Source organism: Melospiza georgiana, chromosome 6, assembly GCF_028018845.1.
Source record: "Melospiza georgiana isolate bMelGeo1 chromosome 6, bMelGeo1.pri, whole genome shotgun sequence".
In the NCBI taxonomy this organism is placed as follows: Eukaryota; Metazoa; Chordata; class Aves; order Passeriformes; family Passerellidae; genus Melospiza; species Melospiza georgiana.
In genome coordinates this window covers 19,476,810-19,503,545 of record NC_080435.1, presented here as the reverse complement: position 1 = coordinate 19,503,545, position 26,736 = coordinate 19,476,810, and the positions used below count along the sequence as shown (strand labels likewise).

General features: G+C 40.7%; 1 protein-coding gene across 1 annotated transcript in view; it reads left to right on the top strand.

Moving 5' to 3' along the window:
• TRIM66 (tripartite motif containing 66) overlaps nucleotides 1-26,736 on the top strand; it is a 44,792-nt gene that overhangs the window by 9,350 nt on the left and 8,706 nt on the right. The window contains exons 2-12 of the mRNA XM_058026532.1: nucleotides 1,993-2,096; nucleotides 5,800-5,947; nucleotides 10,044-10,176; nucleotides 10,456-10,572; nucleotides 11,329-11,443; nucleotides 12,217-12,363; nucleotides 12,489-12,606; nucleotides 13,576-14,435; nucleotides 15,432-15,593; nucleotides 24,093-24,365; nucleotides 24,565-24,793. Coding sequence (XP_057882515.1) covers nucleotides 1,993-2,096; nucleotides 5,800-5,947; nucleotides 10,044-10,176; nucleotides 10,456-10,572; nucleotides 11,329-11,443; nucleotides 12,217-12,363; nucleotides 12,489-12,606; nucleotides 13,576-14,435; nucleotides 15,432-15,593; nucleotides 24,093-24,365; nucleotides 24,565-24,793 — 2,406 coding nt within the window. The remainder of the gene's footprint in view (nucleotides 1-1,992; nucleotides 2,097-5,799; nucleotides 5,948-10,043; nucleotides 10,177-10,455; nucleotides 10,573-11,328; nucleotides 11,444-12,216; nucleotides 12,364-12,488; nucleotides 12,607-13,575; nucleotides 14,436-15,431; nucleotides 15,594-24,092; nucleotides 24,366-24,564; nucleotides 24,794-26,736) is intronic.

The following is a 26,736-nucleotide window of genomic DNA, read 5'->3' as shown; positions in this document are numbered from 1 at the left end:
TGTAACGTGTGAAAATGTGATTAGCTACAAAATTGTAGGTAATCCAGATATTTTTTCAGCTTCAGTCCCTTATAGGAAGGATGCAAAGTAGAGGAACTGCTAAAAAGAGCTCTTCAGCTTTCTGCCACCGTGGGCATCTTTATCAGATAATTTTTTAGCACCTTTGTAACTCCTGCCAGCAAACAGCCTTTAACAAGGCTCAGTTTACATGCCTGATGAGCAGAGCACTGGAAATTGCCTGTGCTGCCCTTTCCCCTGGGGTGACTTGTGGCTGAGTGGCACAGCCACCTGTGGGCACAGCCTGCTCCTTCTCATGCCTGCATGACCTCCCAGGGCTGTGTGAAATGCACAGCAGAATGAACAGTTTGGGTGGATTGTGGTCTGCTGCTTGGGCCCCCAAACCACAGCGCTGCTGTAAATGCAACCTTGGAAAATGCAAAGCAATTATGATTTTAGTTTTGTACAAGATTTAGGCTAAAAAAGACCTAAACCTCATGGAAGTGGTTCTTAGGGATACTCATAAAAGATGTTCCAGAACTCAGAGTTTCCTCAAAGCATTTGTGAATGGAGGTGAACGTGTTCTGACATCTGAGTAGTGCTTTTGCCAGAAGCAGAAATGTTGGGATGCTTTGGGGTCTGTGTGTCCCTGTCAATGTGGAATGCTGCTGTTAAAGCTCCAGCAGCCCAGCTCTGAAACTGAGGACATTCAGAATTAGCATCCTGCCCATGGGCAGGGACTGCAGGAGCCATTCCCAAGGGACAGGCAATGCCAAGCACCTGGAAAACAGGAGAGGCTCTGATAATGGTGTAATGTGAGGAGTAATAGAGAGCTTAAGGTTTAATTAACTTACAGGCCACTCTCCATGTGCACAGACAATTTTGAGTCAAGGAAAAAAAGCACATGGAACAGTAGAATGTTACTGATCTTGCTTTAAAACCTTATTTTATGTAAGTTTAAACCATCTAGTAATTGAAAATACTGTTGTTAGTTATCATAAAGAGATGACTTGGCAAAGTGAGCAAGGCATGAAAATTCTGTTTTTAAAAGAATGTAAAAAAATGGGATTAAAAAAAAGATGCACCTTGTTAAGGTGAAATAGACTGACACACCACCACCCTCTCTAAAGGACTGTTTTCACACATATGGTAGTTTGCAGGAGTGTGGCCAGGAAAATGCAGTGTCCTTTGACAAAAAACCCCAAACCAACAGAGCCAAATACAGTAGAGCTCCTAGGCCAAGAAGTCAAGGAATGAATATCAGAGGTGCAACAATGCAGGTGTGCAGTTATGGACACCTGCTTGAACTCTTGCTTCCCAGCCCAGGCAGACTCTGAGATTCGCCCCAGTTGTGCTCAGTTATAAATGAGGGTGGAGCCAAGTTCTGCTGCTCACTTTGCTTTGAGGGAGATCATGTTTTGCCACCTCTGGATTTACTATAATAATTTGCCTTATGAACTTTATAAAATGATTTTTCTTTTTTCTGACTAGCTGCTTCTGCCAGCAGCACATTACTCCTCCATCACTTCACCTGGATTGCATCCTGCGCTGTAAAACTGGTATTAAGGAGTTTCTGTTCTGTCCTTGGGTACACCTCTGGGTGGGTAAAGTTGCTCCAGAATCACAGAAAATCTCAGAAAGCACAAGTAGATCTGTAACAAGAGGGTACAGTCTAAAGTGCAGCTCAGTTTTAATCATCTCCAAGCCCAGTGAGAATTTGGACATGCAGATATCATCAATAAGCACGGAAATGAGTCAACTGAAATATGGTGTTTTTCTAAGAGTTTTGTTGCCTTGTTTTTATTTTCTGTATGTTGAACCAGGTCTAGCCACTTAGGGCTTGAAGGATGCCTCAGTTTCCTGGAACTGCCCATGTGATCCAAAAAAGCCACAATACTGAAGTGTGGTTTATAGCATTTCCTGGTTCGCATGGCTGGTGTGCATTGCTTTATTTCTGGTGGTTTTCTTTTTTCTTTTTTTTTTTTTTACCTTCAGGTATCCTTTCCTGCCCTGTGTGCAAGCAGACCTGCTTTGCAAGGGATGTAGTTGAGAATTTCTTCCTCAAGGACTTTCCAGTTGGTGATTCAGCTATGGCAAAGGTAAGTGAAAGCCACCAAGTTGTGGCTTGTTGAAACACTGCCAGATGAGCACTGAAAGCAGAGAAAACCTTGTTTTAAACAATGAAGATTCTCTGATAGTTTGCTTATGCAGCACGGTAATTACTTCATTACCAGAGATGGACACACTGCCTTCATAGTAATTTTAAATCTTTAGTTGAAGAATGAGTTTTACTCTTTGTATTTTAAATAGTCCACTATAAGTATTGATACTAATCTATCTGTGATAATCAACATATTAGGAAGGTACTGAATGTCTTGGATTCCTCATTGTCCTCTTAGCTCTCAAAGTAAGCAATCATAGAATTGTTGGGATTAGAAGGGATCTTTGGAGGTCATCCAGTCCAGCTCCTCACCAAGGCAGGGTCACAGGAGCAGTGACACGGGAACACATTCAGGTGGGATTCAATGTCTCCAGAGAGGGAGACTCCATGAACTCCCTGGAACAGCTGTTCCAGTGCTCTGACACCCTCAGTGTAAAGGGTGACACACCTTCAGTTGAGATGGAACTCCCTGTGTTTCAGTTTATGGCCATTGCTCCTCATCCTGTCACTGGGCACCACTGAAAAGTGTCAGGCACCATGCTCTTAGCCCTCCTTTGAGATATTTATAAGCATTAATGAGATCCCTCTCAGCCTTCTCTCAGCTAACCAGGCCCAGTTCCTGCAGCCTCTCCTCACTGGAGAGATGTTCCAGACCCCTCACATTCCCTTTGAGGCCTCTGTTGGATCCTCTCCAGTATCTCCTTGTCTCTCTTGAGTTGTGGAGACCAGAACTGAGGAGAATGCTCTGGATGTGGCCTCTCTGGACAGCTCCAGAGGGACAATCCCCCTCTCTACCTGCTAACCAGAGCAGCTGAGTCTTGGCTAAATTGTTACACCAGCATTACCCCTAAGGTCATGTGAGCAGTTACAATTTTCTGATTGTCTGTTTTAATGATACAAAAGTCACATCATATTGCAGTTTCCCACTGGGGAATGGATTCAAAGGGAGGTATTGGGTTACAACTTTGGCATTGTATATAGATGGATTTAACTTCAATTAAATACCCAGTGAACAGGCAGGGCTATTCCCACAGCTTTGCAGTTGCCACTAGTTTGGGTGGAGAGGAGGAACAGAGAAAGTTGGGTATTCTTAAAGAGTAAAGAATGTGTAATCTGATCCACAGTGTTCTGGGGACATAAAAGCAATTAAAACAAGCAAACTGTATTGACATCTTCAGGTGTACATTGCTTGCAGAGTGCAACTGAAGTTGATTTAAAACAGAAGGGGTGTATTAACATGCACTCTCCAAAGAGAGGAGGAAAATTCAGAAGATACTGCTGACTTTTTAAAATGCACTTATTATACTGGGATTTCTTAATTACTGTGACTTGCATAATTTACTTTTCAATGAGAATGTGTGTAAAAAGGAAATCAGATGAGAATATCTAATGTCTTCAAAAGCATTAGATTATTTTTTCAAGCCATCCTTAAAAGAAGGATTTTCTACTCTGTAATCCCTCAGGAGTCCTAAGAGCAGTTCAGTAATGCAGATTTCTCACTGGGGCACAGGAGTACCCTAGAGCAAATGTGAACCTTCACAGTTTTCAGCTTCCTTTTCATTAAGTCAAATCATGTAGCTTTGCTTGCTTTCTGTCTTTAACCACCACCACCACGCTCCAAATGAAAGCCACAATTTCACCACCAGTGACACCAAAAGGAGAAGCACCTGATCATCCACCTGAGGCACATCTGAGCTGCCATCATCGTCTTAATTTGTCTTTTGTGTTCAAGTGGGAGTCTGTCAAGGCTTGTAACAAAGTGTTTGGAAGCTGCAAGGTGTCTCTGAGTGTGTGAGAGAGTGGAGCATGAATGATAGGATGTGCTACGTGCCAGCAGCAGCACTTTCAGAAATACACAGTTCAGAGTCTCCTGCCCAAAATCCCATTTCCACATCGTAAATAATGCAGCTCTGGGAACACTCTGCACCTTAAAAGTGATGTTAACACAGTGCAGTGTCAATACACATTCCAGTCAGGCTGGCAGCTGAACTGCTGCAGGTGAACCTGTGCTTAAGCAGTTCTGGTGATGGCACAGAAGGCAGAACATCCTCAGCTTTTTCCTGAGCAGGACCTAGGTGGGTACATTTGAGACAAGTCACTTCTTTTCATATAATAATCTTTATTTCCCAAATTAAATATCCTTGCGTTTTGTTTATATATGTTTTATTAAGCTTTTTGATTTAAATTACTATATGTACCTTTTGGAAAACATTGCTGATAAGCAAACGGCTAAAATAACATTGGCTTGCACAAACAATTCCCTCTCTAGACAATTAAACACTTTTAAAACTTTGCTTCGTTGTCTTATTGTCAAGAATTCCCCAATCTGTTTGTGAATGAGTATTTAGAAACTCTTCAGTAATGGTTTGATAAGAGACCTGTTGTGAAATGCCAGACCCATGGAAGGGAATGATAAAATTTAAATTAACTTTAGCAAAACAAAAATTTTTCATCTTGTGCTGAAGTGAGTTAGAGCTTGACTCACTTGTGTCACGGAATTTAGGTGGATATGGATTTTCCGCGAAGTGTTAAAGCTGTGATTTAAAACTGAGACAACCAGCTCAGAGCTGCAGTAGTTCTTCCTTCAGACAGTGTAATTCCTGAGCCACCATGAGCAGAAACCCTTCCCAAGTTCACCAGAATTTGCATCAGGGGTTATGAGCTGGGCACAGGCTGCTGTGTCCTTCTCTTCACGTTCACATCAGATAGCTGGGATGCAAATATTTCAACTCCCAGCTGAATTGAAGATCAGCTGATGCCCAGCAGAAAGGACCCCATAGGAAGTTATTTTCCCCTCTATTCCTATTTGCTTGAGTAGCCCTGAGCAGAAGCAATATTGAGGAGATTTGTGTGTGTACATAGCTGTAGTAGAAATACTGTGATCTTGAGGGAAATGCTTCATTTTAATCAAGTGGTGGTAAAGCCTTGCTTTTTATGCTTTGATAAAGGTAAATTTATATCACTCTGCTCACTCTGCCCATGAGTTTTTGTGGCTGTGGTGAGCCAAATACATGAATATTGGGAGTTTTTGAAACAAGGCGTTTTATACCTAAAGCAAATCCTTTTTAAAGGAATTATCATTGTAGCTGTCTTGAAATTACTCTTGAGTTCATTGTGGATACAAGATGTTGAACTACCCCCTTCATTTCTGTGCTGCTCTGTTCATTTCCCTCTGTTCATTTCCAGTGACATGTCCAGGCAGCAGGGCCTGTACAGCAAAGGACATTCCCTAAATTGTTGAATCAATAACATGTTGAATCAAGAAAATACTTATTAAGGTTTCCAGGTCTTCTCATCTACCTGTGCCTTTTGTTTCCAGTTCACCACATGTGATATCAAGCTATAAACTGAGCTCATTTTTGGCCAGTTCTTTTGAGGACAGGAACTAAGTTTTTTAATAGTATGTGGGTGTCCCCACGTTGCTTTCTAGATTGTCTCACCTGTAGGATGTTTTATGTATTTCTCTGAATGTTGCACAGTTACAACCAGACTCTTAAAGTAACTTGAATTGCTTTAGTCTGTGGACAAAAAATATAAAAAAAATATTAAGGTCACCAATGTGCATGATAGTCTGTTAAGGACAGCAGTTTGTACAGCTGATTTGTCACGTGTGTGTTTGTAATTGCACTTTTTGTTCTTAGAGCTGCTCCATGTGCAAAGAGAAGAGACCAGCCCACAGCCTCTGCACCAGATGCAATAAGTGGTTGTGCAGCACATGCACAGAGGAGCACAGACATGGCCAGGACCTTGGAGACCACTTTCTGTCGTTGTCCCTGAAGGGCTGCACAGGTACTGGGGGCACACTGGAGTTTTCTTGGTTCTTATATCAGTTATTCAGCTGCAAAGGGAGCAGTTGCAGGCTCTGTATGACTCAGAAGGATATGTATGTGTCAACAAGAGATGAGGTGATTTTTCTCCAACTTTAGGGCCATTGCCACAATCAGCATTCCATGGTATAGGGAAAAAGTTTGAATATTTGTGTTTGACAGATAAGATCTTCTCTATGTGCTTTTCCAATGATGGGGCAGGGTTTGGAGAGCTACAACAGCAATAGGCCTTGCCTTTTCAGTATTTCTGTCCCAATTTGGGGAATTTCATTGAGGAAACCATGACAAAGCAATTCCTGTGCATATGGACAAGGTGTGTGAGGGAGCCACAGACAGCAAAAGGCTGTGATCACTACAGGATGTTCCTTTCAATTTGTGCTTGAGCAAACACAAATTAAGCCCACTGGCAAATATGTCTCACCCCTCTACAATGGTGATCTACAGAAAGTATTACCATATTAGTCATTATTTTCTTTACTAATAGGTCAGAAATCTGTAGCAGAGTATGCTAACCTAAACTTATATAAGCATTTTTAAACTAAAAATAAGAATTTGTGCTGTGCATTTATCCTTCTTCATAAGGAAGATTAAGAGCAGAAAAAGGAATTTAAAAAGCCCACTGATTATTTTTATTTTCCTTTAGGATTTTTCTTGTAGAAGACTTGCTATAGAAGTTTTTTTAAGTACTGGGCAGTCATATCAAGCAGATTTTGAGGCACTTGAGACAAAAATATGAATTCCTAAATAGAGTGTAAACAAAAGAAGTCCATAAGAATGGTAATAATAAAAACCACAAATTACATTTAAATGATTTTTGGGTCTTTTCTAGAGAATTATATAAACTGGAGTCCCCCAGTTTCCCCTCACATGTCCTGATTGGATGGCCAATATGTTTTTCCTCTAGAGCTGATGACAAGATAAGGGCTGTGGTTTTGAGGCTCCAATTGTTTATAATTTCATGTCACTTTAGCTGAGATTACCATCTCACATTGTTGACAAATACTGGTAAGAAATTATATGTGTGGCTTAGCTGTGGGTCTGTGTGTGCTCTATAAATAAAAAGATGCAGACCTATAAAAACCTGAGAGAGAATTTTAGATTAGCACTAAATTCCCTGTGTTGAACCAAACATGAGCAAGGAACTTGGTAGTTCATATATAGACTAGTTAATAGAGAAATTATTTGGAATGTAATTGGTGCTTTTATATTATTTTTATTATTATTAATGTATGTTTTATTTATTTATGACAGATATGCCTTCAGAACAGATCAAAGAAAGCAAATCCTTGGATATACCAGAACTCAGACTGTTTGTATTTTTCCCTTCTGGAAATAAACACACAGCATTGTCAGTCAGGAAGGATTTAATGTGTTTGGTGTGGAATGTTCTGAAAACAGCACCTTCTTTGTGAGCTCTTGAAACTATTCAGAGGTCTTACACTTTTAAACTGTTCCATCTTTTGCCATTTCCCTTGTAAGGGCCAGACCTTCTGGCAGTGGTAGATTCCTTGGCTCAGAAATGAAGTAAAGTAGCAAAACACCCTCACCAAACACATTAAACCCTTCCCATTTCTAGTAATTTTGATAAACTATTTCTTGAGCTTTTCTTGAGAGCAGTCTGAGTCATTGAGAATTATGGAAATGGAGGCAGAACTGTGTTAGCTGAGATTGCTTTTCCAAAATTGACATCATCTGATCAGACGAGCAGAGATTTAAAACTTTGTTAATTATTCAAGAGATCCACCTGAGATAAATATGGGCTGGAGGAAATGGTGAATTATCAGAATTTAGGGCAGCTGAGCTTTCCCTGCTCACCAAGGAAGGTTCTTTTTAAGAAGCTAAAATTGGTAGTTGTGGTTAGGTGTTTGCTTCTAGAAAAAAACAAGGTTGTGCCCTTGTTTAGTGCCTGATTTCTAAGTATTAAACCTATTTCAAAACTGAGAAATGTTGCTCTGAGCTGAGTAAAAAGTAGGTTAAGAATGCCATGGCTCAGTGGCAGTTCTCACTGATCTGTCAATTGATCCAGGGGATTACTGGTGGCAGAGGCTGTGGGTCTGTGTTGCAATTAGATAATACTGATTTTATTCTTAGTTTGCATTTGAAATCTGCCTGTCTCTTAAATCTGACATGGTATTAAAAACCCCAATGAATTCTCTGCGATGATTGCAATCACCCAAAGGCTAAAGAACTCTTCAGAGAGAGAAAAGGGAGAATCATTATATAGGATTGTAACTTCATGATATCAACTACATGGACATTAAAGACCATATCTCATTATCAGTTTGAGCTTAATATAGAAAACTTGATCTTGAGTTTACAGAAAAATAGTTTGTATGCTCTGCAGATACTGAACACTTTGAAAGGCTTTTCCAGCCCATAAACTGTCAGAAAGTTATTATGGTCTTTTTTATTCCCTTTTAAGATGTAAAATCTGATCACATAGGGGATGATCTTTGACATCCTCCTTGGATGTATATTGGTTGTACAACCTCGTTATGTGCTTGTCATCTGCAGGTTTTAATAAGAAGTACATATTTGCAATGTAATCAGAAAAAAAATTTGTTGTCAAGGTGAATTCAGTTTGATCCTTTCTAGTAGAAAATATTGGAGTGGGTTAAAAAAGCCCTAATCGAATTTCCTCCTTTATTAATGCTACCTATTAGCATTTGATTCAATAATGACATAAACCAATAGAATTTCCTGAAGAGAAAAGCAGGGTGCTGCAGTAAATAATTCATAACAATGTGAGCTGTGTAAGGTTGTTACATAAACTCTTGGCCTAATCTGTCACAAATTATCTTCTTGCACATTGTTAAGAAGGTGGAATGAAAGTCAATGGAACTGGAGGAAATAAATCAAACTCCTCAGAAACATTTAGAGTAGATAGCAATCTAAAAACTGGGCCATTTGACATGTGTTTTTTAGAGAGTGGCATGGATTTTCTCCATATTTGCACTGTCATTATTAGCCATGACATTTTCTTAGCCATTGTACTTCTCTGTTGTGAATTTTACAATTTGAAAATGAAGTGGCTGAGCCAGTATAGCTTGCTGCACTCTGTGGGTCTGTGTAATTGCAATAGTTATCACTTCTGAATCTACAAAAGGCTTCATTTTGCTACAGGATGAGAGTATGGTCTCTGTCCTAGGTTGGTTTTTTAAAAAGTATATCGGTAAGTAAGAGGTTTGGTGTGGGAAAATGGAGATATTTCTTTTTACTTCATGTGAGCAAATAATGATGTATAAATTATTAATGCCTTTATATAATTTAAATTTTTATCAGTACATGTTATCTAAGAATGCTTGTTTAACTTCTCATGTGTTGGTAAAGAGTAATGGGACAATGTCTTTGTTGGATGCTCTGAGGAAGCACCCAAGCCCTTCTTTGGTGGTAGAGGGTTGGCTTTGCCATGGTTTATCTTTCTTTTTATGGCATCTTTTGTTGACAGTGTTCCTTCTTTCTAAAACAGTTCTACCATTCAGAAAAAAGGCAAGAAGAGATTGTACAGAAATAATGCTTCCACTTTGCATGCCTGCTGTCCATTCTAACTCTTTATCACATTACTCTTTAGAAAATAATTTAAGAACAGATTCTAGGCCCTAATGTCAGCCTCAGCTGCTGAAATTTGTGAACTGCATTGCAACAAACACAAATTTGGAAAACAGTTGCTCATGTGACTTTTTAAGAACAAAGGGTTTCCTTGCTTCTGCTGTGACTGCAGGTTTATTTAATTTATTTATTATTCTACATTTTTCAATAGTTTTGTTGAGTGGTTGACCAGACCAGGGCATTTAAAGTTGTGAGACAGGTGCTCCAAATCATGATACTTTAAACTCATGAGTGTTTAGTATGATTTGTCTGATGGCTTGTTCCTGGTGTGCTCAGTTTGTTGGATGTGTAAGGCAAAAAAAGCAAACAAACCCAGCCTCAGATAATCAGATAGTTCCAGATTCTGTGCTTTTAAAAAATGCCACGGAGACTTTCCATGAAACTGTGAGGTTGGTTACTCTTTTTCTGAGCTCCCCTTGTGAATGACAGCCTTGCTTTGCATTCCTCAGCAGCTGAAGATGAAGCGAGGGAGTTTTCCTTGTTCTGCCCAGTGCACCCTCAAGAGGCCCTGAAGGTGTTTTGTGAGACCTGTGACACCCTCACCTGCCGCAGCTGCCTCTTGGCCGAGCACAAGGAGCACAGGTACCTCACTGCAATGGTGCTCACCTGGGCCTTTGCCCCTTTTTCCACCTGGGCCTTTGCCCCTTTTTCCACCTGGGCCTTTGCCCCTTTTCCACCGGTGCTTGCTAGCTGAAGCTGCAGGCTGCTCTGAATTTAAAAGCCACAGCAACCTCAGCTCAGCTGTCTCACAGGTGATTTAACTCACATCTGTCTCACTGCCCTGGCAGAAACCCTCCCTACTCTCACCTGTTTCCATGAGCACAGAAAACCACTTTGTGACAGTTTCCCCTTCTTTCACAGGTGCAGGCATCTCGATGAAGCACTGCAAAATCAGAGAATTATCCTGGAGAATGTCATAACTAAGGTGGAGGAGAAAAAAAATGGGATTCAGGTTTCAGCTAAACAGATTGAAGATAGGTAATTGCTATGTTTCTTTTTTTTTTAATGCAAGTAGGTGATCTGTAAAAATAATATTTTCACTAAATTTAGGTCAACAGAATTAAATGCCACTTTTTTTTTTTTCTTGGAGAGTAGAAAAGAATAGGAAGATTAAAAATGTCAAATTCATGTTTAAGTGGCGCTGACAAGTCATGGCATTGTAATACATGATTCCATGCTCTTTGTAAGGCACGTGACAGCTGAGTTCAGAGTTGAGATTTCTTTGTATAATTGGCTTCTGACCTATAATTTGACAATATTACAACTAACTATAATTTTAAGATATTTTATATCTACAAGAAACCTCAAAACAGGGTACAATTTCAGTCAAGATGAATATAAAATGAAAATATTTAATTATTTGAACTGGATTTTAGCTACTGATTATGCATTTAGTGGCTGTTGGATCTCTCTTCTGCATTAATAAAACCAAGAGTACAAATCTATTTATACTGGTTATAATCTAGTATAAACTGGAAGTTTTAGATATATTATGTGTGTATTTGTTGAAAAAGAACTAAAGACTGTCTTGGCATGATATTTGAGAGAATCCATCAGCATTAGCATGTCACATCCAGAGAGGGGTGGTCAGGGTTCAGAGAAGTGGGGGAGAACTGACGGGGAATGATGATACAACTCTTACTGCTGTTCTGTCAGTAGACAGGTCAGTTCTTGTAGCAAATTGCTGAGCAGTGAATAAATGACACATCAGGGATATGTACCTCTTACCCACAGGTTGCTTGAAGTAAAACATCTGTACAAAAAGGTGGAAAACCAAATAAAAATGGCCAAGATGGTTCTGATGAATGAAATTGATAAACGAACAAATATCCTCCTTGAACAACTGGAAGTAAGTAGGGCTAGTTGCATTTGATACCTTGGGAAATCAAACTAAATTACATTTAATCCCAGTGCCAGTAGAACGAATATAGACTGTGGGATCTATTGTGCCATTCCTTGTATTTTCAAATATTTGGGGTTTTTTTCTGCAGACTTTATGGAATCAATGGTTGACAAAGATTCAGGGCAAAGTGGTAAAGTATTTCTTTATCATGAGTTAACCACATTTTCTAGCGCATTTACAGAGAATGTGTGCACCTTTTGAGCACTTAGAAAACAAACCTGATTCTGATTTTAATGTTTCATTTGTTGGATCCCACTAACAGCACAATTAATCCCCTGTTTCAAAAATTAATTTTTTGGTCTAATTTCTGTAACAGAACTTGTGAGTTTTGACTCTTCAAATTTTTGGATGTCCAGTTGAAGCATATGAGATTTTATTTTGAAATGTGCTGAGAAAAAATTGCTGATCAGAATTTCCAGATGAGAAAGTGGCCCACATGCGAATTTGATCCAAGTTCTACATCTTTCTTGGGGGTTATGTTATTCTGTTATACCAGGGCTAGAATGATGCAGATTTTTGCTCCTGGGGATGTCATTGCTTTTCCTGAATTCAGAGTCCTCTCCTGAGTTGGATTTACTTTGTTTCTGTGATGGGTGGTTTAAAGACCTCGTGAAGAACAGTATTGCTGCAAATACTGCATAATACCGTGCCAATAATTGCATCTGTTATATGTGTCTGAAGAATGACAGCCCTTTTCTACTGATTCATGTTGTCAACAGAAAATCACCAGTGAGAGGAGGCAGAGGCTGGAGCAGCAGCTGCAAAGTGTTGTGGTTTTAGGCAGACAGGTGGAACATGTCCAGAACTTCATCAGCTGGGCTGTGTGTAGCAAAAAAACCATCCCATTTCTCTTCAGTAAGGAACTGGTAAGAGAATGCTTGTTGTGCAGTAATTGTGAGAACTGCTTTAAGGTTCTGATCTTGATCACATGAAACATTTTTCACCACCTTAGAATTGTGAGTAAGATCATTGTCCTTTAATGTGCCCCCAGATTGTGTTTCAGATCCAGCGCTTGCTGGAGACAAACTGCAACATGGACACGGGCCCTCCTCTGAAGATCAGGTTTGCTTGGGATCCCTCCTACTGGACTAAGCAGCTCTCCAATCTGGGTAAGAAAATTATAATATGCAAATGCCCAAAGCTCAGCTAGACAGATCCAGACAATACAGTGCCTCCCATAAAGGGCCCTCCTTTCTTGTTTTGACATCCACTTTTGAAACTCTTGCTATGTTCTGAAGAAAAGCGAGTGTGGCTGAACTCTCCTGTTTTTCTCTCTCCATTTATATCCACTCACCAAAAGACCATTGAGATGTCTGGTGCTTTCAGTCTCTTAGTGGCCAAATGAGCTGAGCACAGCTGAGACACTTGCAATTGCTAGGCACAAAGATGGCTTTAAGACACTGTCTGTACAATAACTACAGTGATACCTATATAGCTCATGTCCATACTGTGACTTTGTTTCTCAGCAGCCACAGGTTTTCTGCAATGGCTTTTTACTGTAAATTCAGCTCAGTGGGCTGATCACTGATCTAAGAGATCAGTTCTCTTCCCATTTTAAGGTATTAAAACATAAAAGGGGTAAAATGCTATCAAAGGTATTTTAAAAGCAGGGAGTAATCTCTTGATGGACAAGATCATTTCATAGGTCACTTCTATTTCCAGCTTTTACAAGTCTCACCTACATAACATGATCTCTTTTATTTTTGTCACTTGCCCCTTGGAAACTGTTTTTTGTACCTGTCCTTATGGATGAGAAGATAAGCTCATACTTCTGTAAAAAATGAAAGTATAAGCCATATCCATCAGTTAAGATAAAATAAGGTCAATGTTTCAAAGTGTTTGCTGGGTAATTCAACTGTGAGTTCAACTGACATCAGTGGGAGTTGGGTGTGAATTGAAATACTAGATAAATATTGGAAAATTTATCTTGAATGGATGTTGACAGACTGTTGGGATACAATATTTGAATATCTTTTACATTTGAAATGTGCATGATGGCCGTTTCCTTGAGTACAAATTTTATTGTATACATTTGTTAAGACTATAGGAGGGAGTAAATTTGCTGGTTTTTTTTCCAGGGGGTTTCACAATGGAAGGTGGACACCTTACTCACCCAGATGTGCTGCTCTGTGGAAATATGCAAGGGTTACAGCCCTCTCTGTACCGTGGGCACCCCTCCCCAGCCCCCCAGCTGGAGACCAGCCAACCTCACCAGTTCCCCACTGCGCTGCCGTGCTCTGCGCCCCTGTGCTGCTCCCACTGCCTCAGCGTTCCTCACCCCAGCAAAGCCCAGCCTTCCTACCAAGACATGAGCCACCACAAGGGCTTCCACCAGCCTCCTGCCCTTCATCAGCAGCACTTCCCTCTGCAGTACAGCCTGCAGCCCCAGGACAGGGAGCCAGGGGCTGCCCCCCAGCCCATGAAGCTGCCGCAGGCTGGGCTGGAGCAGCAGCCACGCTCGGAGCTGGAGAGCGCGGTGTCCGGGAGGGTGGCAAAGGCCTTCCCAGCCCAGCAGCTGCACCAGGGCTGTGCTGGGGTGTCCCACGAGGCTCAGCAGGTTCCCTCGAGCCACTCACAGGCTCCTCTGCAGACATCAGCTGTGGGAGTGCAGCTGGGCCACGTCCAGAAGATAAAACCCAGCCACGTGCCGCAGCCACCCCCACAGCAGCAGCAGCCCCTGGTGTCCCCCCTGGCAGGGCACGACGAGAGCACCCACAAGCAGGTCATCCAGCAGAGCCTGGACATCATGCACCACCAGCTGGAGCTGGAGGAGATGAAGAAGGATCTGGAGCTTCTCCTCCAGGCCCAGGGACAGCCCAGCTTGCAGCTGAACCAAGCCAAGCCGCCTCAGCACGTTCAGCAGACTATAGTTGGTCAGATCAACTACATAGTGAGGCAGCCCGCCCCAGCACAGCAGCAAGTCCAAGATGAAGCACAGGTATTTCTCTCAAAGTTATTTCCTACTGCATTTAGTCAGTGTAAGCTCAGCAACTGGACACGCCTTTGAGATTTCATGTGTTTCTCTGAACTTTTTTATTGGTGTCTTGTCTATGCATGCAGCAGAGAGGCTTCATGCCTCATGCAGATTGGGCCAAAATTTTCTGCCAAGTTTTTCTTTATTTTTTTTCAATTTTTTTTTCTGCATAACCACCCTGGATCCCAAAGATCTATATCTCTCAATAGGCAAGGTGAGCAGTAATGTGGGAGAATAAAAGGACCATCACTCCTCCTTTGTGAATAGATGACAGGAGGACTGCGGTAGTTGCACTCTGCATTTCAACTCTTATTTATTGGAAACATTAAGACCTGAGTCCTTAAAAAGCATTAGATTCTGAATTATTATTGAAGAGAGTGAAGACAATTTCTTGGTCTGAGGGTTATTTCCCATTCTCTTGCTGCTGCATCATGTCATTTAAAATTATCATCATTATCCACGCACGCCGTTGTGCTACAGTTTTTTAGCAAGGCCAATGTCTTCCCTTTTCCTCTGTTAGTGAGGAGCCTGCTTTTGAAAGAGGGACAGTTCTTGGTGGTGAGCATCCAAACTACAAGACAGATGAGCTGTAGAATAAAGTGGCTTGGAAATTAATTTAAAATGGTGGAAAGGTGGCTCAGACTTGCCATTGTGTAAATTCTGTGGAGCTGCCACCATGGATAGTTCTCAAAGTAGATTACCTGCAAGGGCAGACTGCAGCCTTTTGGTGTAGCTGTACATTTCAGCAGGTTTATTGAGTCTTTTTTCTTTAAGAATTCATAAATATTTGAGAGAAAACTTTCTCCATTTATCTCCCTGCTTAAGGTTGGCTTGAACATCTCTGTTGTTTTAGAGTCTTTTTGGGCTTGTCATCATGTGTATGCTGTGAGTTGATGCACATTGGTTACTATTTTTCTTCCTGAGATGTTGAAAAGACAAATTCTCATTTGTGGTTTGTAGGTCTGTGAGAGCTCCACAGAAGCTGATGCCCAGAAGCCTGTCATTCCTCTTGACAAAAGTGACAGTCCCTCCCTGTCACAACCCTTAGAAGAAGAAGCCAGTGGCAGGACCCACTCCCCTGAGAGCACGCTGCAGCAATCAACTTTCCATCCAGTGAGAAAGGTATAAAGAACTTCTTAAAAAAAAAAAAAAATTAAAGGAAAAACGATGATTTAATAATGATTGAATAATATTGAATGTTTGCAATCAGGTGGAAAAAATTAAAATGCAGCCAAATGGCTTGTAAGTTTTGGAAGACAGTCACAGCCTGACCATGTGTGTATGTCGCAGTAAGGTGCCAGGATGAGCAGCTCTTCTAGAGGCTGATCGTGTTTAGGTCTGGCTGGCATGATTGTTAGGCATGAACTGGCAAATAAATAGATGCTCTATTTCTTCACTGCTTAAATTCTGCCTAGTGTCTGTGTCTAGGGATTTAATTATTAGGAGTCACTAACTACCATACTAGAAGCAGTTAATTTGAAAGAAATAAATAAAGCAGGAGTCAGAAGTGCTGATGAAATCAGGCCTGAGAAGCAATCTTCAAAATAGTTGCCTCAGGAACAGCACCACTTATTACTGCTGGAGGTGGAGCGCCTGAAATTCTGTTATACTTCTTCTCATTCCTCATGTCTAAGCAGAAAAATCACAATTTCTCTATATCTAGAATATTTTCTTACAAAATAGAGCCAGGCTTTGGTCTTCCCACCTGCTGTGAGGCTCTGACCATGGAAGAAGCAGCCTGAACACAAACAGGAAGGCCAATAGTTATCAGTAGACCATTGCTGCCTCTGGATATCACCTGTGCTTTTGAAGCAGAGAAATCTGCCTTTTACTTCTCTGTACAGCTCGTTTAAAGCACTCCAAGCAACACATCATATTCTGGTTTTGCATGAGTCATGAGTGCATGACTCATTTTGTGTACCATGTAGAAGACTTTCATAGTGCTTTTCCTTGGAATTTGTCAGTGGAATATTTTGGAAGAACTTGTTTTTCCTTTCTATCCTCAAAAAGCAAGTTATTTTTCCTTCTTTTGTATGTGACTTTGTTGATGCAACATGTTTATGATGCAATACCCATCCAGAGAATTGTTGGAGATCCCTTTGGGAGTTGCAGAGATGTGGGCCTGGAAGCAGAGTGCAAATCAGATTTGAAAGCCACAAAGAAATCCGTTTTATGGACCTATAATGGAAGGTTATTCCCAACAGCTTAAGCAAGAAGCATCAGAAAGAGGAAAGAAAATGGAAGCAGATATGGAAGAGGGATACACTAGCGTAGTCTGATGGGAAAAATGGGAATGATAAAGGAGAAAAGGCTGATTTGTTGCTGTAGAAGCTGAGAAAGTGGTAAAAGGAGAATACTTCTAAGGAAAAGAAAAAAGGGTTTTTTGTAATGGTGTTGAGGAGTGTATGCTCTTGTGCAGAAAGCATAGGGGTGTCTGTTTTTTGAGGTGCCTGCTACCTCTTCAAGAAGGGAGAATGTTCAACAGCTACAGAACCCCATCTGTGCTTGTATTCCTCTCTTCTAATGAGCTGTTTGTAATGAAGACACCTGGGTGGGATGAAGATACTGACAGCTCTGGCAATGGCATATTAGAAATGATGAAGGGAAAAAGCACAGCAAGTAAACCCTTGAAATATCTTCATGAATGCTCCCTAAAGATGTCTGAGTGCTTTTGCTTTACAATTGGATTAAATCTGAGTTTAAATTGGATATTGGTTCCTGTTTAAGATCAAGGGGATGTGTCTGTTCACTCTCATCTGATCCTCCTGATTAAATGTTTTCACACTCACCTCCAGACAAAAGTTTCTGCATAGATGTTTGTCCATGTGCTCTCACATGGATTATGCTCAGAGCGTTTCATCTCACTCAAGATCATCCTGGAAGACATAGAGAAAGTGAATGTGGACAAGTCTGAAATACCTGAAAAATATGGTGGGGAAAATAGCTGGATAAACCTGCTGCCTGTTGAAGAACTGTTCTGCCTTTTGGAGAAAAATTGCTGTTGGACTTCTTGGCCTTGTGTTGCGTTTCTGCTGAACTCTGGCAGCCTTCAGCTAGGCACAGTATTCCTAGTGGAGTACAGAATTCCCCGTCTGCTGAGATTCTTTCATTAAAGAGAAAGCAGTGTGCATCTGGATTAACTGTTTAGTGGTGTGGTTGCAAAGATCTGTCCAAAAAGGTCAGAAATAAAAGCTTTCTTTAGCTCAGTGTTTTCTTTTTTTTTTTTGGAGTGGGCAAGACTTGATTCGTCCTGTAATTATTAAGCCTCTGTGCATTAATTTTGAAATGTTTTTATGATATGAATTTGATATTATTAACTGATAACTAGATGAATTGTCTGGATACAGGATTATATTTATTCATAAAGCAGTACAGAGAAGATGCTCTTAATAGTTCATGATTTAATTAGTTTGGGATTGTTTTAATTTGTTTTACTCATTTTGGAATATTCATGGTGATATTTTGTCAGTCTGTCTTTCTGTATATTCCTCTAACTGATCTTTTTCTGTGAATTAACTTTTTGTGCAGAATAAATGTTTCTATACTTAGACCATTGATTGTTTGATATAAGTTAAATGCTGCACTTTCATAATTCTGGGCTTGATTAGCACTTTTTAAGAATGCCACACTAGGAATGAAATCTTTCTGTTGATATGGAAAATGGATATATTTCATATTCCTTTGTCAGAATACTTCACTCACATAGCCAGGACCTCTGGTTTGGATTGTGGAGTTGTTCTGTCTCCATGCCTGTTAAATACCCAACCTCTCCAGCAGAGAACAAATTTCTGAATAACTTTTGTGTTACCTGCACTGCATTTCCAGGGAGTTGTGCCAAGCTCTAGCAAACAGATTTTACACAAGCTGTGGAATTGCTAATTTGCAGTGTGAAGGAATGGGTGCTCAATTAACTGTTAGAACTCAGTTTTAACAGTTTTGTGGAGAGGGTTACCAACCTTCTGCAACAATATGATCTTGCTGCTTTTACATAGTATGATATCAAGTTATTAATTTGTGCACAGGACTAGAGAGGTCACCTATTCTGGAATAAAGGTAAGAATAATAAGATATTTTGAGCCTAATTGTGTTTTCAGGAGTAATAACAGGAATACAGTCTGTTTTGTTTGCATGTACCTAACTGTCATTTCTGGCTGTGATGAGCAAGAGGTCTATAGGCGGCATCTAGCATGTGAAGAAATGTCATGATTACTGTACATCTAGAGCACAGATTTGTAATTTGAGCCTCAGGCACCACTGCAACAGCCACTGGTGTTGATGCAGAGCTGAACATCTCTCCTCCTCACACTCCATAAAGTGCAGCCCCTTCTCCCCACTTTGGAGCAAGACCCTTACCTCTGTTAGCTAATCTTCTGCTTAAAGTGCATCTCTGAATATGTTGTGCACTGCCTTAGTGAGTGATCACTGAGCAGCTGCACCTGATCCTATATAAATATAGTCAACAGCAGATCCTTAGGGGGAAGGGCATCAGAAACAGACAAATATAAACTGATGGTCCACTATCCCAGATTCTGGAAGCCAGCACTTCAAGGATTTTCTGACCTGAAGGTTGTACCCAGACAATTGTGGTTTAGAGGACTTTCAAAGACCCCCCCTCTTCCAGTGAATTAGAAAAAATCAGTGGAAAGGAGTCTATAAAGAGCTCTAAACCACTATTTTGAGTCCATTTTAATACTAGTGTAGAATACTCCTCAGCATTCTACACCAGTTGAGTTTTGCACTTCATGAGATCATCTGTTTGCTTGCCTTAAGTCTCTTGCCTGATACCTTCTGATTTTTGTGTTAGGAAAACCAGTGAATAATCATTCTATATTCACCCCATTCATAATATATGTATTTTGTAGGAATACAATGAATTTACTCTTGAGAGTTTGTTTTTGAAGCTTAAAAGGGACTTCTTGCCTCTCTAGAGTTGGGTGAAAGCCATTCTGTTCTTTGGTCCTTTGTGTGTTTGACTATTTCCCCCATATTTTGTGGTTTTGATAAATAATTTTTGAGACCAAAATTGGCAAAGAAAGTGTAAACACTTGGAAATGGTGTTTAGTGCATTATATTTGTTGTGTTCTTTTTGATTCACAACAAGTTCCAGCTTCTTAGTTCAAGAGCTCTGTTTGTCTCAGGCACCATAAATTACCTGAAATGGGGAAATCCCAGGAAATATTCCATGCTATCCAGGGTGCACTCTTCAGAGCACTCTGACAGGCTTCTCTTTTATTTCAAGTATATGCTGTGGCAGCATTTCATGAAAGACTAATATGGTGACAGTTCATGGTGGAACTTCTCTTTTTTTCTTGAAAAACTCATGAAATTTGTTTTCATGAGTTTTTCAAGAGAAATTGAAGAGTGCTGAAGAACAGAGTACAGATTTTATTTGATAGTAGTATTGCACAAATCATGTTGTGATTACTTAGTGACTGAAAGTAATAATAATTTAATATCCAACCCTAGAACTTTAAATCTGACCTTGGGACCAAAATGGATTTCTTGCTGCTATTTTTTTCCACTTAATTACTATTACTTTTAGAAGAATTAGCGATGAAGGAAATAATAGCCTGGAGTTTGGGGTGCTATAAATTTAAGTAACCGAGTATGTTTTTTACCATACAGAATTGAGCTGCTCACGGCACAAATGCCATCATGCTTAATGCAATTAGGTACATTTCCCAGAATGTTAATTTTACAAAACCCTTTTCCTTTGACCTGAAAAAAAGAAGATAAATAAAACATGATGCTGCTTGCTCCATGCAATCTCTTCCTCCTTCCGCTTTAAGCCCGCTCCAGTTTATTCAGACAAATTGCTAAGGAAGATTTGGGTTCTTTCTGTCTCGTGAAAGCGGGAAGGAAATCCTTCGGATTCTGTTCTGAAACTGGGAATGGGAAGCATGTGCAGCCCGTGCTATCAGTGCTGCTGTGTTAAGCAACTGGATTGGAGTAGTACATTTGTTTAACCTTCCAGCATAATGAGCTGCCAGGGGGATTGCTCCACTTAATAGCAGCCGTTCATTACTCTGCATCCATTTGCAGCGTGGTGTTTCTCTCCCATAGCAAAGAGAATTGGCGCTTCCCAGTTTTAGCTTCCTTTATCAGTGACACTTAATGTCAACAGCCCCAAGGCTTTGCCAAAACAATCCTAACAAATCCTAATCCCACTGTTTCAAGGTAAGTATTTGCTTCTCAGAATTCTTCTGTATTGGTGCTGCATGTTTACGCTGGACCTTTTTGGAATGCGACAGTGATCAAAGAAATATTTGAACTGAACCATGTGTTTATTTTTTATTCTCTGCAGGCACTTTGCATGTTCTTTTTTTCTTACTTTTCACTACCATAGCTAAGAAAATTGTGGTAGAAGGCATTTTGGGGTGGTGATGCTGCTGCCATTATAGTATAAGGATCATCAGACCAAAATTAATTATGAGACAATGAGAATTCCATTTATAGTGACACAGATGTAGTTCAATGTGCCAGGCTGTACATTAAAATGTCAAAAAGTTCAAAATTAACCAACAGCTGAAGCCACCCTCTGCCCAAGAGCATAATTAGTGCTTGTTGTTGTTCAAATGTTGCAATGTAAAAGCAATAGAGCTTTTATAAAACAGATAAATCCTTTAAAGGCGTCCCATTTGCAAAATCTAGCTGAACTGTCAAGGGAAAAGAGAAATTTTTGCTAATGGCAAAAGAAATGATTATTTTAGGGAGTGAATTAATAGTCTATTAATGAGCCTTGCTCCCAGTGCATTGTTCACTTCACACTTGACAGCAGCTCCATGGATCAGGATGGAATGTGTCTGTTCTTAACTGTGAGTTTTAATATTTTGCACTGAAAGATCATAATGTTGCTTCATCATTAAAATAACCACAAAATTAACTTTTGCCCCAAGGGAAAGACAGATGGCAGTTTGATGGCCTCATTATTCTTTTTAACAAGAGTAAGGTTTTCCATTGGCTTATATAATCTAAAAAGATCTCTGAAGAAACTGATGCTAGATAGAAGAGTAAAAAGGACATAGCCACACCATGCAACTGAATTTCACCTTCCTGAAAATCTTACATGTGTGTCTCCATTTTTTTTTCCCTTCAGTAGGAGTCATCCCAGTGACTACTCCCAGTAAGTAAACTTGTGTCACTGGAGCCAGGAGAAATCCTAAATTGCCTTAGGAGGGGGAATATTTCACCTGAGCTGCACACAGTGGGTCAGGTCTCACCACATGAGATGATGGCATGTGCTTGTAAACGAGTCAGGGAAGGTGTGGGTAGTGATTGGAGGAGCTGAATGGCCAGAAGGTTTCCAGTTAACTTGGGAGCAATTTTGGATGGTGTGCCTGCCATGTGTGTGCCTCAGCATGGCCATTTCCAATGGAGCACAGCTGTAGGGTACCTCTATGGACTCAGGGATTTGTGGATGCTCCATGCTTTGGAGAACCTGACTAAATAAATGTTTAGCTACCTCACAGGGGCTTAATTAATGCTCACAGTAGACTCTGAAGCAAGGGGAAAAGGCAAGGGCAGATTACAGTTCATCTTCAGCTCGAGCATGAATTCTGCTTGTTTATTTTAGTCTTTTGTGAGTGGTATGGGAACAATTCACATGTTAATTCTGTCATCTGAAAAAGGCTTGTGATAAAAGGAGTGATGGAATGAAAAGGTCAATGTGTACTTTGTAGGTCCCATTTGTCACTGCAATTGCAGGAACCTGTTACAAGCAAATTGGGGTGGCAAAGAAACATTTTTGATCTTTACAGACTTTTGGACATGTGGCCTTGAAAAGTGAATTCCTTGCTGACCTGTGGAGATAACTTCGGTTTGAAACCTCAGCATTTTTAGGAATGCTCTGTCAGATAGTCTAAATGGCAAATTTGGGTCTCCTCTGGTGCATTTCCTTACTGGCTGTCGTCTAGTTTTCTGCTCAAATGTGAGGTGGGAAGAACATGTGTGGCCAGTTCCAGCTGCTTCCAAAAAGTTGTTCTAGCTCAGACAGCTTGGATTCAGGGGTGTCCATTGGACTTACGAGGGGGAGAATGACCAATTCCCTGGCTGCAGGAACCCAGTGCTCCTTGGGGTGCCTTCTGCATGGAGGGACTGCTTAGAGCAGGCTCACTGCAGCTCTGTGTGCTGGAATGGCACAAACTTCCCCTGGTCCTGCACAAGAGCTGACCTCTTTCTGTCTCAAATGCAGGTGTATTTTGCCTCATCAGATTAAGTGGTCACTCTTCAGACAAAGCTCCCATCATAGCATCTATTGCAAATTGACAAAGAGGAAATTAAATTGCATCTATGGTTAGGTGGGAATTAGATTCTGTAGGCAGTATTGTCCTGGCCCAGAGTTGCTGTGCATTGCAAGCAGAAGAATTCAAGGCTGGCAGGAGGAAGGATTTACACAGGCACATCTGGCAGCTCAGGCTAGGCTGCAGTCTTTGCCACTGTGGGGTTAAGATGGACAAAAGTATCAAAATCCCAAATGGAGTATATGTTGAGAAAACTACTAATTAAATTTAGGAAATGGATCCTCTCTCAGATTCACTTCTGAATCACAGGCCTCTAGTGGAGAAATAAGTACAACAATAAATTTAAACTCTAATTCAGATGCAATGGATGTGTTTCTATTGTCTTGATTTGTATTAAAATGAGGGCTACCTACTGTATTGCAGTCAAATGAAAAGGATATAGTCAGTCTAATGTAAAGGATAAAACACCAATAAACTATGATGAAATCAAGGCAAAGTTGTGTATTCAAGTGACACAGATCTGTACACTTCCAAAATTCCTTCTCTTTTCTTCACATGGACGCTAGAACAATCTTGTTTTCAATAGAGTCCCCCATTCCAGGGTGTGAGGCAGCTTAAGGAGGTCACCTAGATGAGTGGGTTTGCTTTGGTTTGTGTAACAGCGACTCTGTGGGTTTGGTAGTGACAAATCATGAGACAGTCAAAAATGTATGTTGATACTTTGGTAAATATTCCCTTTCTTTGGAAACTGGGCATGTTTCCTCATTAGTACAGGTAGGATATTTCTGCATTTAATCTGTGTTATTTAAAGGGGAGGAAGTGCTTTAGGTTTTAATGAGACCAACTCACTAACTATCATAAAGTTTTTAGTATCATTAACAGGAGAAATAACTTCATGTACTTAAGTCAGAGTTAGATTTTATTTCTTCTGAATCTTCTTTCTGAATGATTGTATGTTCTTTTAATAAAATGACAAAATTTCTGATTGGAATCTTATTTCTTCTGGGAAAATTTAATGGAAAATAATAGGGTTTATGTCAAGGATTAATTTGGTACAGTGTTCTACATAGATTTCCCAATCATTGTCGGAGTTAAAAATCAGAATCCTTTGAATTCATCTAAGGAAGACAATTTTTTTGTAAGCACCAGAAGAGTAACCCAGTTGTCTCCTTTTCCAGTTTTCAGATTTAATGGTGGAGAATCTAAAGCTTTTATAAGCAGCAGAGGATTACAATAGATTCTTACAGCCCTTGTGACACAACTGTTTGACTATGTCAAGCTGAAACTGAGCATCTCATCTATTATAGAAAGAACAGCAGCATTTTGCTGCTGGAAAGCTGATTAATATATTGCATTTTTTTCTTCTTTTTGCTTTTCCCAGCGTTCAGCATCTCTGAGCTTTGTGGGCTTTCCAAGCAGTGCAGAAATGGAATTATCTCCCACGAGGTTACCCAGCTCAGCCGACCCAGAGGCGAAAGGTGCAGCTGCTGTGACACCTGGCCTGTCCCCAAACGCCCTCTGTGAGTGTGACACTGCAGCAGAGCCCCTGCCCAGCTACAGCCTGGCCCTGGGCAGGGCTCCCAGGGACCCCAGCCCTGGGGCTCCTGCTGCCCTTGTACCCAGTGATGCGCTCCAGGGAGGCACCAAATGCAAGGTAGGGATGCCTCAGACTCCTCTGCTCAGAGGGAGTCCACTTCCCTTTACAGCACGTTATTGTTGGTCAACAGTCAAAATGCTGTTTCAATTACAGTTTTCCTGGTATTTGAAGACTGATTACAAATTATGTTCTTAACATGAAAAGAAAGAAAACTCATAATTGAGTTTTGCATTTCTTTCTCCCCTTCCTCCTGCAGCTAGAAAATGAAGACTTCAGTGCTGTGGATTGTCTTCTAGAAAACAGCTTGGCTACTGCTGGGCAAGAGGTAGTTAATGAATTAACTCTTTCTATGCAAAAAGTGATGGAAGAACCTATTAATCTTTCAATCAAAAAGTCTCAGCATTGCACTTCTCCTTCTGAACTGCTCAGCAACACTTCTTTCCTGCCTGTGAATGCCAGAATGAGACAACCTAGAAGCAAAGAAGGTACCAGGCTTTTAATTACTTCCTTTAGGTTTGGGTTTTTTTTTTTTCTTAGCACTGTGCATTGCAAGCATGGCAAAGCAGTATGCTTATTAATATACTTACATGTAAATGTGCTTTTCCAGCAAGCTTCAAATGTTATCAGAGTGCTTAATCCAATGGAAAAGTGTGTTTGATCTCATTTGTGGAGGAAAAACATGGAAATGATATGCTTTGAATTTGTAACATCCCTCATCTGCGAACCAGAAACGAGTGTGACTGTGTGAAGTACCTGGAGTATTAGTTCTTTTAGAAGCACTCCTGTTAATGAGACCTGCAGTTATGACTACTGAAGAGCTGGTTTGAAGAGTCCAAATTCAATTAAAAAACCCCACATTACTTCCAAAGTGTAATGTGCCTTCTGCTAAGTCCTCCACATCAGTAGCATACCAAATTTTTGTTAACACATTGCTCAGCATGTGCCTTTGCTTGGCTCTGTCTACTGTGGAACATTCCCTTCAGCCAAGGCCTATTTCTTCAGCCCTAATGGAGAATTAGGCTTTACTTAACTCTTTTCATGGGCAAATTGCCAACATCGTGCTACACTCTAAAGGCTCATTCCTGCAAACTCTGAAAGTCAATGGGACTATTCATGCAAGCAAGGGATTGCAGGATCAAGCTGTTATCCCATGACTTATGCCAATATTTGGCTGCATTTCTCTATAGAAGATGAATTAATATTTCTCTCTCTGTGCTGTATTTTTATTCAGAGAATTCTAATTAGTACAAAGGAGGCCTAGCCCAGTGAGCCAAGGAAAAGTATTTGTCTTCTCTTCAATGTCCCATGCCAAACCGTGGCAATTATGGCACAATCATTTGTGTGAGCTGTAAGAATCAGGGGCACCCCTAAAAAGCTGTGCCTCAGGCAGGCTGAAGTGTCTTGGGGAGGAGCAGCAATGTGGTATCTGGGGTGGCTTGTGTGACACCATGCAGAGGGGCAGCCCCAGCATTCAGAACCTCACTGTCAGTAGAGGATGCTGCAGATTTATACCTGCTGGGTATAAAATGCAGGCCCTGTTGTGCAAGGGGCTGGAAAGCCTTGAGTGCTGAATTCAGTGCTGCTCCCTTTTCACAAGGAAGGATCAGGAGCGAGCAAGTCTCATTCTGACAGTGTTTAGGATCATCCAGTGAGGAGATACAGTCACCAGTGTGCCATAAAACATGAATTCTGCTGCAGAGGCAATGCTAACTCTGCTGGTGGCTCTGGGTAAGACTTGCTGGCTTCAGCAGCGCTGTGCTGCCAAGCCTCATTCCTTCTGGTAAATGTCTCCAGTGACTCATCCTTTTCTAATAGCAAACCTAAACATTTCAGCCTAATTTAAAACAAAATTATTCTTATCCTAGGCATACAGGATGTGGTAAAAATTGTGCTGTGATAATTTTCCCTCTTAGAGCCACTTTTCTTTCTTATGACTTGCATAAACACCCCTCCCTCCTCTTCTCTTTCCTAGACTAAACAAATCTGATGGTTTCAGCCTCTCCTCATGGGTCAGGGGTTTGATTTTTTTCAAAACCACCTCATTCCTCTGTGCTATTTTGGGTTCTCTGCAATTAAGGAGTGCTGCCCACAGCCAAATGCAGTGCTCAGCTGAGTCCTCTGGGATGCCATGCAGAATCAGGGTATCAGCTCCTTGTGTTTTACATTCCTTGCTGCTGGTGATACCCAGCAGGATGGCATTCCTCCCTTCTGCAGCAGCAGCATTAGGTGGCTGACTGTGTAGAGAACAGCTCACTTTTAACCTTAATTCCTTCCAAGAACATTTTCCTAGGCAGTTGTTTTCCTTTGGGATTACATTCATCTGACCCTTTGTGAGCACAGTTACCTCAATTCAGTCCTACTGATTAAGGAGATTTTTCCTCTGATGCCCTAAGGTCTATTTTTAACTGAAAACATTCTCCACAGTGCA